The 11,085-nt window shown below is 39.8% G+C and overlaps 1 protein-coding gene across 1 annotated transcript in view; it reads right to left on the reverse strand.

Moving 5' to 3' along the window:
* Window positions 1–11,085, reverse strand: part of MID1 (midline 1) — a 182,351-nt gene that overhangs the window by 74,595 nt on the left and 96,671 nt on the right. Inside the window, exon 3 of the mRNA XM_006166664.3 lies at window positions 4,501–4,596. Within this exon, the coding sequence (XP_006166726.1) occupies window positions 4,501–4,596 (96 nt within the window). The remainder of the gene's footprint in view (window positions 1–4,500; window positions 4,597–11,085) is intronic.

An 11,085-nucleotide genomic window follows, 5' to 3' on the forward strand; every position in this document is an offset into this window, starting at 1 on the left:
TAAAGTTTTGTAAATGTGGTCCCCCCCCCCCCCCAACCCCATTTCACATTATCTTATTATACTATACTCAGTTATTTTTGGACCACTATGGATCATGGCTAACTGAAACCGTGGCTAAGCGGGGAGGTGGGGGGAGGGAGGGGGAGCACTACTGTATCACTGACAAACAACACTGGGTTGCATAAATAAGCTGCCATCCCAATATCTTGAGTATTTTGAAAAATAGTAATTGTGAAACCTACAGGATCTGGTTCAAGTCCTGACTCCTCTGTAAAGTTTTAGGCAAATTGTACTCACATCTTTCTTTCTCTTTTAATTCTCAATTCCTATACCACACTCTATAGACAACCTGAGATATTGTTAATTGCCTCCCTCATATTTTGTGCATCAGTAGGAATAAAAAAAAATGCTGTCCATTAAACTGTGTCTCATCATTAATGTTAAGTTGCAGACCAATTTTGGAGACATTCAGCTGTGAAAAAAAATGTGGACCTTAGAATCAGATAAATAACAATATTCTATGGTCAGATATGGAGGATCTATTGCTGAGTGAAGCAAGCCAGGAAAAAGAAATGTAATATACTATGGGGTTATATGTGATTCAATGTAAGATAAATGAGATTATGATAATAATAAATAAAAAAGACAAAAATTACACACACAAAAAAAATGAACTCAGCATCTGGATGGCTACATTACTGTTGTTCAATTGTTATTTATTTATTTATTTATTGTAGGTTTTTGGTATAGGACACGTGCACTCCCCAGAGAGACAGAAAGCAAGAACTCACCCCCCAGGAGGCATGGCCACGCTGCAATCCCTTCCCCTTTGATCCCTTCCCCTTCAGTGTCCCCCCAGGATCATTGTCCTCCTGGGCACACACATGTACACACACTGGTGTGAGTTTCAAGCCACAAGGTATGGGACTCGAACCATAGTCAGCCATGTGGGAGTCCGGAAATGCAACTGCTACGCCACCTGCTAGTCCCGTAAATAAACTCTGAAAATGTAAAAGCAGGGCTGGCCCTATGGCCTAGTGGTTAAGGGAGTCAGATCCCACCTAGTTGACCATGGTTCAAATCCCAGCCTGGCAGCTTGATAAAACATACCAGGCGCACGTGCGTTTGTGCCCAAAGGCCTGATAGGATGGAGAGATGGCAGAGAAGAGATTGCAACACAACCATGTCCCAGCTGCTGGGGCTTTCTCCCTCTCTCCCTCTGGTGAGTACACGCACCGCACCCTCTGACAAAAACAAAACAAATGTCTTGACTGATATACATGGTATTCCTTCTAGAAAAAGAAATGTAATATACTATGGGGTTATATGTGATTCAATGTAAGATAAATGAGATTATGATAATAATAAATAAAAAAGACAAAAATTACACACACAAAAAAAATGAACTCAGCATCTGGATGGCTACATTACTGTTGTTCAATTGTTATTTATTTATTTATTTATTGTAGGTTTTTGGTATAGGACACGTGCACTCACCAGAGAGACAGTGATAGGGAAAGTGAGAAATTACCCCCAGAAGGGATGGCCGGCCATGCAGCAATCCCTTCTCTTCATTCTCCTCCTGGGATTTTGGGCATGCACACATGCATATTCTGTGTGAGTTTCAAGACACCAGGTCTCAGACTCAAACTGTGGTTGGCCATGTGGTAGTCCATCCAGCTCCTTAACCACCATGCCACCTGCCAACACTCTTTATTGTTATTAAGCATGTGTCATTATTCTCTAACACATTGTGACCTTTTTTTTTTTTTTAACTACATGGTGCATCTGCTGCAACAGTGACAGGCACGTGAGAGGTCATAATTACTGCTTAGATAATTAAAAGGAAGGAGTTGAAGAAATTGCTACTGTGAAACAGAGTTACTATCAAAAAAGTAAAAGTGAATATTCAAAATAATTTGGTTCTCCAACCTTAGATATTTTCGAGAGCTGAACTTGCAAACATCCAATATTATTTGGATTGGCCCTTTGGGGAGTCATCATGCATATATGTCTGAAATAAATCCTCTGAGTTTCTATTATGTGAAAACTATTGCATTAGCATTTATAACGTTCAAAGATAAATTAGATTTGATCCCCATGCTCAAAGACTTCATATACTAGTTAGAAAAATGGAACTAGTACAAAAAAATGTGATAAACACCATGAAACAAATATTGATAAAATGTTATATGATTGAAAGGAAGAAGTAATGACTCTGGTTCAGGGAAACAGAGAAACATTTATAATTGACTTGACTTGGAAGACATACAGGAAGTATTCAGACAAATAGACAAGGGGTCCAGGTGGGGGGCCACCAGGTGGAGAGAACTACTTGATTAAAGGCCTGATAGTACCAATCCCTATAGATACTATGTTTTCCTATACACCATACTTATGATGAAGTTTAATTTATAAATCAGGCATAGTAACACATTAACAATAATTGATAAAAAATAGAATAGGTGATTGTTTAATGTGCATGGTGGTGGTGCAGGGGTTGGTGGAAAAAACAAGTTGGAAGAAGATGTAAGAGGACTTCGAAAATCACATAAAGGGTTTTTGCTTTCTATTTTCTGTTTAAATTTTTTCATTTCAATTATAGTTATTTTTTCTTTTAGAGATTTTTGTCATAGGGTGTATGCGCACGCTGGAAAGAGAGACAGGGACAGTGAGAGGGAAAGTAAAAATCACCCCCCAGACAGGATTCCTTCTCCTCCTGGTATCTTGGGCATGCATATACATGTGCCCAGTGTGATTTTCAAGTCACCAGGTCCGAGACTTGAACCACAGCTGGCCATGTGGAGTTGAGCGATATAATCACTACACCATTTGCTGACCCCAAATTTGATTATTTGTATGAAAATAAATATATACACGTATAGTAAGATCAAAGAAAGAAAAAGAAAATCATATAAAGGGGCTGGCAAATAGTAGTGTGGTGGTTAAGGTGTCGGACTCCCACACGGCCAATAGCGGTTTGAGTCCCAGTGGCAGCTTGAAGGTCACACTGTGCATGTGTATGTGACTGCCCAAAATCTCAGGAGGAGAATGAAGGAGAAGGGATTGTGGCATGGTCATTTCCCATTGGGAGTGATTTCTCACTTTCCCTCTCACTGTCACTCTGTCTCTCTCTCGTGAATGCATGTGCCCTGTGGCAAAAACTAAAAAAAGGGAAAAGAAAATCACACTAAAGAATTAGTGTCTATTTTTTCTTTACACAGTGTATACTCATCATAGGTTCTGCTATTCCTGCAACTGTGGAGAGTTTAAGGAAACACATCTGATGACTAAAATACATTTAATACACACCTGTAATTGGTTGAATTGTGTCCCCCAAAATAATATGTTCAAGTCCTAAATCCCTAACCTATGAATGAAATCTCTTTTGGAAATAGGGTCTTTGCAGATGTAATCAAGTTAAAGTGAGGTCATAATGGAGTAGAATAAGGCCTTAATCTAATGACTAGTGTCCTCATAGGAAAGAAATTTGGGGCCAGCCCCACGTCTAGTGGTTAAGGGAGTCAAGTCCCATATGGCTGACCATGGTTTGAATCCTGACCTTGGCAGGCTGAATAACGTGCCAGGCATGTGTGCATGTGTAACCAAATTCCTGACAAGATGGAGAAATACAGGAGAAGGGATTGCAGTGTGACCACACCTCACTGGTAGATGCTTTTGCTCTCTCTCTAGTGATCACAAGTGCCCTCTGGCAATTAAGGAAGAAAGGAAGGAAGGGAGAAAAGGAAGGAGGAAAGAGAACAAAAAGAAAAGAAAAGAAAGGAAAGGGAAAGGGAAAGGGAAAGGAAAGGAAGGGAAGGGAAGGGAAGGGAAGGGGAGGGGAGGAAAGGAAAGGAAAGGAAAGGAAAGGAAAGGAAAGGAAAGGAAAAGAGAAAGAAAGACATTTGAGCCCAAATACAGATACACAAAGGGATAGTTATATGACTACAAAGGTAGAAATGAATGTGCTACAGCTGCAAACTGAGGAACTCCAACAACTGCCGGCAACCCTAGAAGGTAGGAAGAAGCAAGGAAGGAACCTCCTCCTCCAGAGCATTCAGAGGGACTGTGACCCTGACCCTGACAACATCTTGATTTCAGACTTCTGGTCTCTAGAGTCATGAGAGAATACATTTCTATTGTTTCACATAAACCAAGTTTGTGGTCACTTGTTACTGCTGCCCTAGTAAACCAACATAACACCTTTGAAATGGTGCATTATTGGGCTGTTCTTTACAAGGATGATTAAAATCTACAGTATAAAGGGTGCTTTATAGTGCTAGATCAGAGAGAGTTATAATGGAGGGGAAGGAAGCCCTGGATGGAGAGAGTCTGAGGTTTTAGTTCCTTCGCATTTTAATGGTCTTAGATATTTAGCTTCTGCAAAAGATTTAACTTTAAGAAAGATTTCTGTTTGGAAAGTATAAAGCATGAGACTATAAAAACCCTGATCTAGGGGTTTTCATACAAGACATTCCACACAGAGCTAGAGATACTCACCTCAACATGCTGACAGGTTTGGATGAGTTTAGCCAGAAGGGTCTCCAGTTCTGTGTTCCTCTTAATAAGGTTGGTGAGGTTACTCTCTATATTTTGCTGGTCAAGAAAAAAGAGGAAAAATATTATTCTGTATATTTTATACTTTAGTATACAGAAAATTACTCATACTCAGGAAAAACCGATACTTTTTTTTAGCAAACTCAATGAAATCAATACAATTTCAAGAATTTATAGATTTAAACTAGATTTTCAAAAGCTGCTTTTAAAAGAAACTTTTAGAAATATCCAAGTTTTATTCTTCTTATTCCTGCCTCTAGCACTAACTCAGGAATATTCAACTGAATTACTAGCTATAGGTTACTATTAGATCATAAGCTGGGAAGAAGGGAGTTGTTGGATTTCTATTGCCTTACTTCAATCAGAAATGGCAATAATATAAGGACTATATTCCTACACGAGATCACCTACTCTTAGATTTTTAGCATTTGCCCTTTTATGGGAAGGCTGAAGTTAATTCCTTAGATGAAGGATTTAATTGTCCAGCTATTGCTGAAAATGTGGCTATTTATAGCACTTATAAGAAGTCTTCATCACAAACATGGTCATAATACATCTTATTGTTTGTGCTTCTATTCTTTTTTTTTTTTTTAATTTGCTACAGGGATGTGCCACTCACCCAAAAAAGAGGGAGGGAGAGAAAGAGAGAGAGAGAGAGAGAGAGAGAGAGAGAGAGAGATGGACAGATAGACACAAGGAAAGTGAGAAAGTACCCCTCAGGAGGGCTGGCCACACCACAATCCCTTCTCCTTAATTCTCCTCTTGGGAGATTTTGGGTGCTCACACACACACACACACACACACACACACACACAGCATGTTTTACAAGCTGTTGGGTCTAGGACTTGAATTGTGCAGTTGGCCATGTGAGATCCAGTGCCTTAACCAGTATACCACCAGCTGGCCCTGTGCTTCTATTCTTTGTCTATCATGCCAGACCAAATTTCCCTGAATACTATATTTAGCATATCAATAGCCTGCTTAAGAATCTACAATATTCCTTTAGAGCATCAAGTCTGAAGTTCCCTGGAATGATTATTCAATCATTGTCTATCACAATAACCCTCTGCTGTGGAAAAGACTTCCTAAGATTTTCCCTTCTCGCTCATTCCACATGCTCTTTATTTATACCATTTATTCATTGATGTATCCATTTGCGCAACAAGTATGTATTGAGCTTCTACTAATAAGAACGATACTATACAAACAAGCATGAAAATATCTATTCCTTGTCCACAGGGAAATGTCTGTGCAACTGGAAGAGAAAGTCTGTAAATGAGTGGAGAGGAAGAGTTGATGGCAGCTGGGAGAAGGTTTCCAAGAAGACAGTCTTTTAGCTGAGGCTGGAAGGATAGGTAGGGAAATTATGATAGGCAAGAGTAGGAATTTCATGGAATGGAAGTAGAGATGAGCAGGCAGACTAGTTCTCCATGAGCAGAGAATAGACCAGTATCATATGCCAAGATCAGGGAGGTGTGAGAGGACAATGAATTAGGGAAACTATTTTAACATAAATATAGATCAAAGAAAATAAATATATGGAATAATGGAAATGTCATGGGAAAGAAAATAAACCTTAGATTTATAATCTGCCATGGGAGAAAGAGGATTCAGGAAGAATACAAGAGTTTTTGAAACATAACAATTTTCTAAAAGGTGATTTTTTATTACAGTATAAAATTTAGTTGCAAAAATTCCATTTTGTTCCACTTTTCTATTTTTTTTTATTTAGAAAGATGTATTAAGAGGAAAAATCACTTTTATCTAACCCTTAAAATGCATATGTTAGAAGCAGAAGTCTGTTTATTCTTAAGTTTATTAATCTTACTTTTATTATATTGCTGAATTTTTAAAATTTCAATGACTGCATTTTCATTCCCAGTAAGTTATCATACCCCCCCTTTTTTTTTAACTGAATTACTTTCTGTTCCTGTTTCAAAGACACAATTCCTTCTTTCATAATTTTAAGAAAACTATACATACAAAGGGGCTTTAAAGGTTTGAGGATAAATGGAATTAAAGTATGAATTTGATTGAATGCAAAATATTTTGAAACCCATGCATAGTTTTATCATAATAGTATGCACTTTCATGCATGTTTTGAAGGCCCTTTGTAGTACTGTGTGTTCACAAAGTCTTCTATACATGTAGTTTCGAGTGCAGTTTTGTTTTTTTTTTCTTTTTTTGGAGAGGCTTTTGCTATAGGGTGCGTGCGCTCACCAGAAAGACAGAGAGAGATAGACAAATAGAAAGTGAAAAATCACCCCCTAGGGGGGATGGCCATGCTGCAATCCTTTCTCCTCCATTCTCCTCTCAGGATCCTGGGCACGCACGCACATGCGCCCGGTGTGAGTTTAAGCCACTGGGTCCAGGATGGAGTTTTTGAAGACCCACCTCACATTTATTCTTAAGTACTTTTGAGAAAAGGAAATTCTTTATTTAATTATGTTTACTCAATGTTTCCCAAGAATCTGATTTTAGCTTGTGTCTTGTAATTTTTGACTGATAGCCAATCTAATGTGTTAACTTTGTTCCTGTGCTGAGATTGGGGACTGACTGATCGCAGCCAGGAGAGACACACACAACGAGGTTAGGTTCTGAGGTTTTCCCCAAAGAGAACATTCCCACAGGACACCTGTGTGTGGTAGAGACACAGATTCTGGCTTGGCTCAGTGCTCTGTTTCCTTCCATAAGATTTCTCTGTCTGGGGACCAGCAGTTAGCGTAATGACTATGTCGCTGGACTCCCATGTAGTCGACCGCGGTTCACGTCCCGGACCCGGTGGCTTAAAACTTACGCCGGGCGCGTGTACGTGCGTGCCCAAGATCCCAAGAGGAGAATGGAGGAGAAGGGATTGTGGCGTGGCCATCCCCCTGGGGGGTGATTTCTCGCTTTCTGTCTCTCTGTCTCTCTCTGTCTGTCTGGCGAGCGCACGCACCCTATAGCAAAAACAAACAAACAAACAAACAAACAAAAAAACAAAACCAACCAAAAAAACAGATTTCTGTGTCTGGCTTCACCTCTGGAGAAGGTATAAGGTACCCTGACAGCCCAATGTGTGCACAAGTCTCAGCCTCCAGGTGTATGGGCTTGGCCACATGTGGTGTACCCTCCCCTATGTGTTCCCTGAGGTCTCCACTGTCCAATCTCATCTCTACTTCTTGAGAGTAGTTCAGCTTCAGTCTCCTCTCACCACTCTAAACTCTTCTCCACTTCTGGTCCTTAAAGACTTTCCACTCACATTTAACCTTGGTTACGTCTTCTTTAAAATACATTTTAAACTATATTATCTGTGATTCTCATGTGCTAAGAATTTAGAAAGAAGCTTTGTGGATATTTCCTTTGGACTTCAAGATCAACAAGAAATGTTCAATTTTTGTCTTTAAAACACTGAAAACATGACAAATATGACAATTCTAAAGGTGAAAAATAACTTTCTCACTTAAAGGATGGGATACAAGAAGCCAGAGAATCAGAGAATGGGCCAGACAGAGAGATTTAGGTGTAGCTTTATGATCTTGTGTTTGTACCAAAGAAAAACTAACTTGCTTTTAAAGCTCTTAACAACAACAATAATAACAATAACAACAACAATGAAAGTCAAAGTTTTTCTGTTGTTTGGAATGAACTGCAACTGCTAATTACTTTATGGTCAAAAGCTTGAGAATAAGTTTGAGGCATTCCATTATTTAATATTCTCAGTTTAACAATTGATATAGTAGTGTATATCTGTCAACTTTGGGTGTGTTAACTTAAGGGAATCCTTTTAGTTTTCCTTTCACAGCAGGAAATTTCTAGGGAAATACATCATCTAACTGTTTACAGTTCAATTGTCATAGGTATGGCTTTTCTAAAGTTAGTAGGCAAAAGAGGGCCAGATAAATGCAATCCAACACATTCAGATTTTACAAACATCTGCTTGCTTTCTCCTCCCTTTATTAAGTGTACATCTTGTATGAAATCTGCATTTAATCAACTAATGCACGGACTAAAGCCTGTGGTTGAAACACATTGACCTATCCTGATCCTTTGGGGTTATTCAAATTTAAATAGTACAAGTGTTACTGAAGTCCACAAAGAATTAGCAAAGTCCGTTAGAAGTATAATAAAGGGAAATGAAGCCAGGAAAGAGGCTTGTTTCCAATTGGTACCTAAGGGGCTGACAACACTTTTGAAGAGAACCTGGGTAGTGGGAAGGTAACAAAATCCAGTCCTCAATGAGCTATGCATCTACAAGCTTCCGCTATAGCAAGCTCTCTGGAGGTTTTCTGGAATTTAACTCTAACACCAACATCCTGTGTGGCAGTCAGCAGTGTCTATAATCACTTGATTTCGATTGTGCTTTGTGTAAAAGAGAGATAATATTTTTTTGGTGTAAGAGTCTTGGGACTAAGTAGATATAAGTATCTACTTCCTATGGATATCTAAAAAATTCTATGGAGTACAAAAAAAAGTTGAGTTCTAGTTTCCTGTTCTCACCTTGAAAACTATATATTTTACATCAGTATATTTACATCTCCCTACCAAGCTAAGCTTTGAACAAATCCAGAGCTAGGCAAGACTGACCATGTATGCAGTGTGGGAAGACCTGGGCTACCAGCCCAGCTGTATTCTCTTAGACAAAGGCCTAGACGTGTCTTGGGCTCAGGTTTCCCACCCTTTAAAGTGTAGATAATGAGAAATATACCTCTCTGTGCTATTATGATCAAATGAGAAAATGAATACATACACCAGGGAGCAATACAAATGTTTGCTGAAATTATGAATCATGGGATACAACATTCCCTTTAGTCTCTGTACCAGACACCAGAGGGGCCTGACCATGTGCCTCTGGCAGACATCATTCTTTTTTCTTTTTTTTCTTTTTAAGAGGATTTTGCTACAGGGCGCGTGCGCTCACCAGACAGACAGAGAGAGACATAGAGACAGAAAACGAGAAATCACCCCCCAGGGGGGATGGCCACACCGCAATCCCTTCTCCTCCATTCTCCTCTCGGGATCTTGGGCATGCACGCACACGCACCTGGAGTGAGTTTTAAGCCACTGGGTCCGGGACGTGAACCTCAGTTGACTATGTGGGAGTCTAGCGACATAGCCATTACGCTAACTGCTGGTCCCCACAGACATTATTCTTAAGCTGGCTGATGGTTTTGCTTTGGTTTATCTGCAAGCATCTATGCCTTTCTGCCCCAGGACTTGCTCTGGCCCCAGGCAGGGCAGGCTGCTGGTGCTGGGGATGGTAAGAGGAGTCTGACTCTAGAAAAGGCCCTTAACCAGCAACTACTGGCAATTAGTGGATGAACAGCCTAGCTCTCTCACCTCCTGGCTAGGACCACTGTGAGCCTCCTTCCATAAAATCTCCCACAGGGCCCCATGAGGAAGGAGCACATGGGTCCATAGCAACAACCTGCACATTAAAACGCCCTCTTTCCTCTTCCTTTTTTCCCCTGTTTGCTTCCCATCTCCCTTCCAGGTGCTTCCTGAATCTCTATTCAAATTCTCAGTCACATTCTGCTTCTGGGAGAACTCAACCATTTCCATAGGAATTCCAATCGATTCTTTTTTCTTTTTTCCATAAGGGCACGTGTACTCACCAGCGAGACATAGAGAGGAAAAGTGAGAAATCATCCCCCAGGGGGGATGGTCATGCCACAATCCTTCTCCGCCTGGGATTTTGGGCATGCACACACTCATATCCAGTGTGATTTTCAAGCTGCCACATCCAGGATTTGAACTGTGGTCAACCATGTGGAAGTCTAGAGGCTTAATCTCTACATCATCTGGGGACCTTATCAATCCATTCTTTTTTTTAAACTTTCTTTCCTATGAACAATAGCTGAATTATAAATTATTCTATTGTGTAAACATTTAAATTTTAATTTATTTTTATTCATGGTAAAGAGCACATGTGTGCACATGCAAGAGAGGAGGGGGGGGGAGAGGGAGAGAGAGAAGAGCCCCTGCCAGGGTCTTATTCCTCCTTGATCACTTTTCTCTAGCCCTCCTGCCCATCAGGATCTTGGGCATGGGCTCTCATACCTGGTGTATTTCAAGTCCCAGGTGGGAGTAGTAGGGTCAGCAATGTGGTCTCCAACACTGCAATTCAGTATGCTGCCAACTGCACCATTAGACTGGGCCAGATTTTATTGTTTTAGAAAGACAGTTGCAAATATAAGAGATCGTTTGCTCTCTTCCCTCATATATCCTCTTTCTGACTTTTTGAGAGGTCACACATCCTCCAAATTCCTAGCTTCAGACCAGCATTGTTAATAGAAACATAATGTGGGCCACAAATGTGAATAACATTTTAGTTTTCTAGTAGTTACATTTTTAAAAAGTAGAATTAATTTTTTTTATATTATCATCATAATCTTCTTTATATTACATTGGATTACATATAACTTTACATTGACTTCCATTGTTTTTTCAAAAGGGAATGCCATGCATGTCGGTCAATACAGAGACATCAATCTCCCCGCTTTATCATTCAATGTCTTTTCCATGCATTTCCCAATAATTATTATTATT

The sequence above is a fragment of the Tupaia chinensis genome, unplaced genomic scaffold, assembly GCF_000334495.1.
Source record: "Tupaia chinensis unplaced genomic scaffold, TupChi_1.0 Scaffold144313_1, whole genome shotgun sequence".
In the NCBI taxonomy this organism is placed as follows: Eukaryota; Metazoa; Chordata; class Mammalia; order Scandentia; family Tupaiidae; genus Tupaia; species Tupaia belangeri.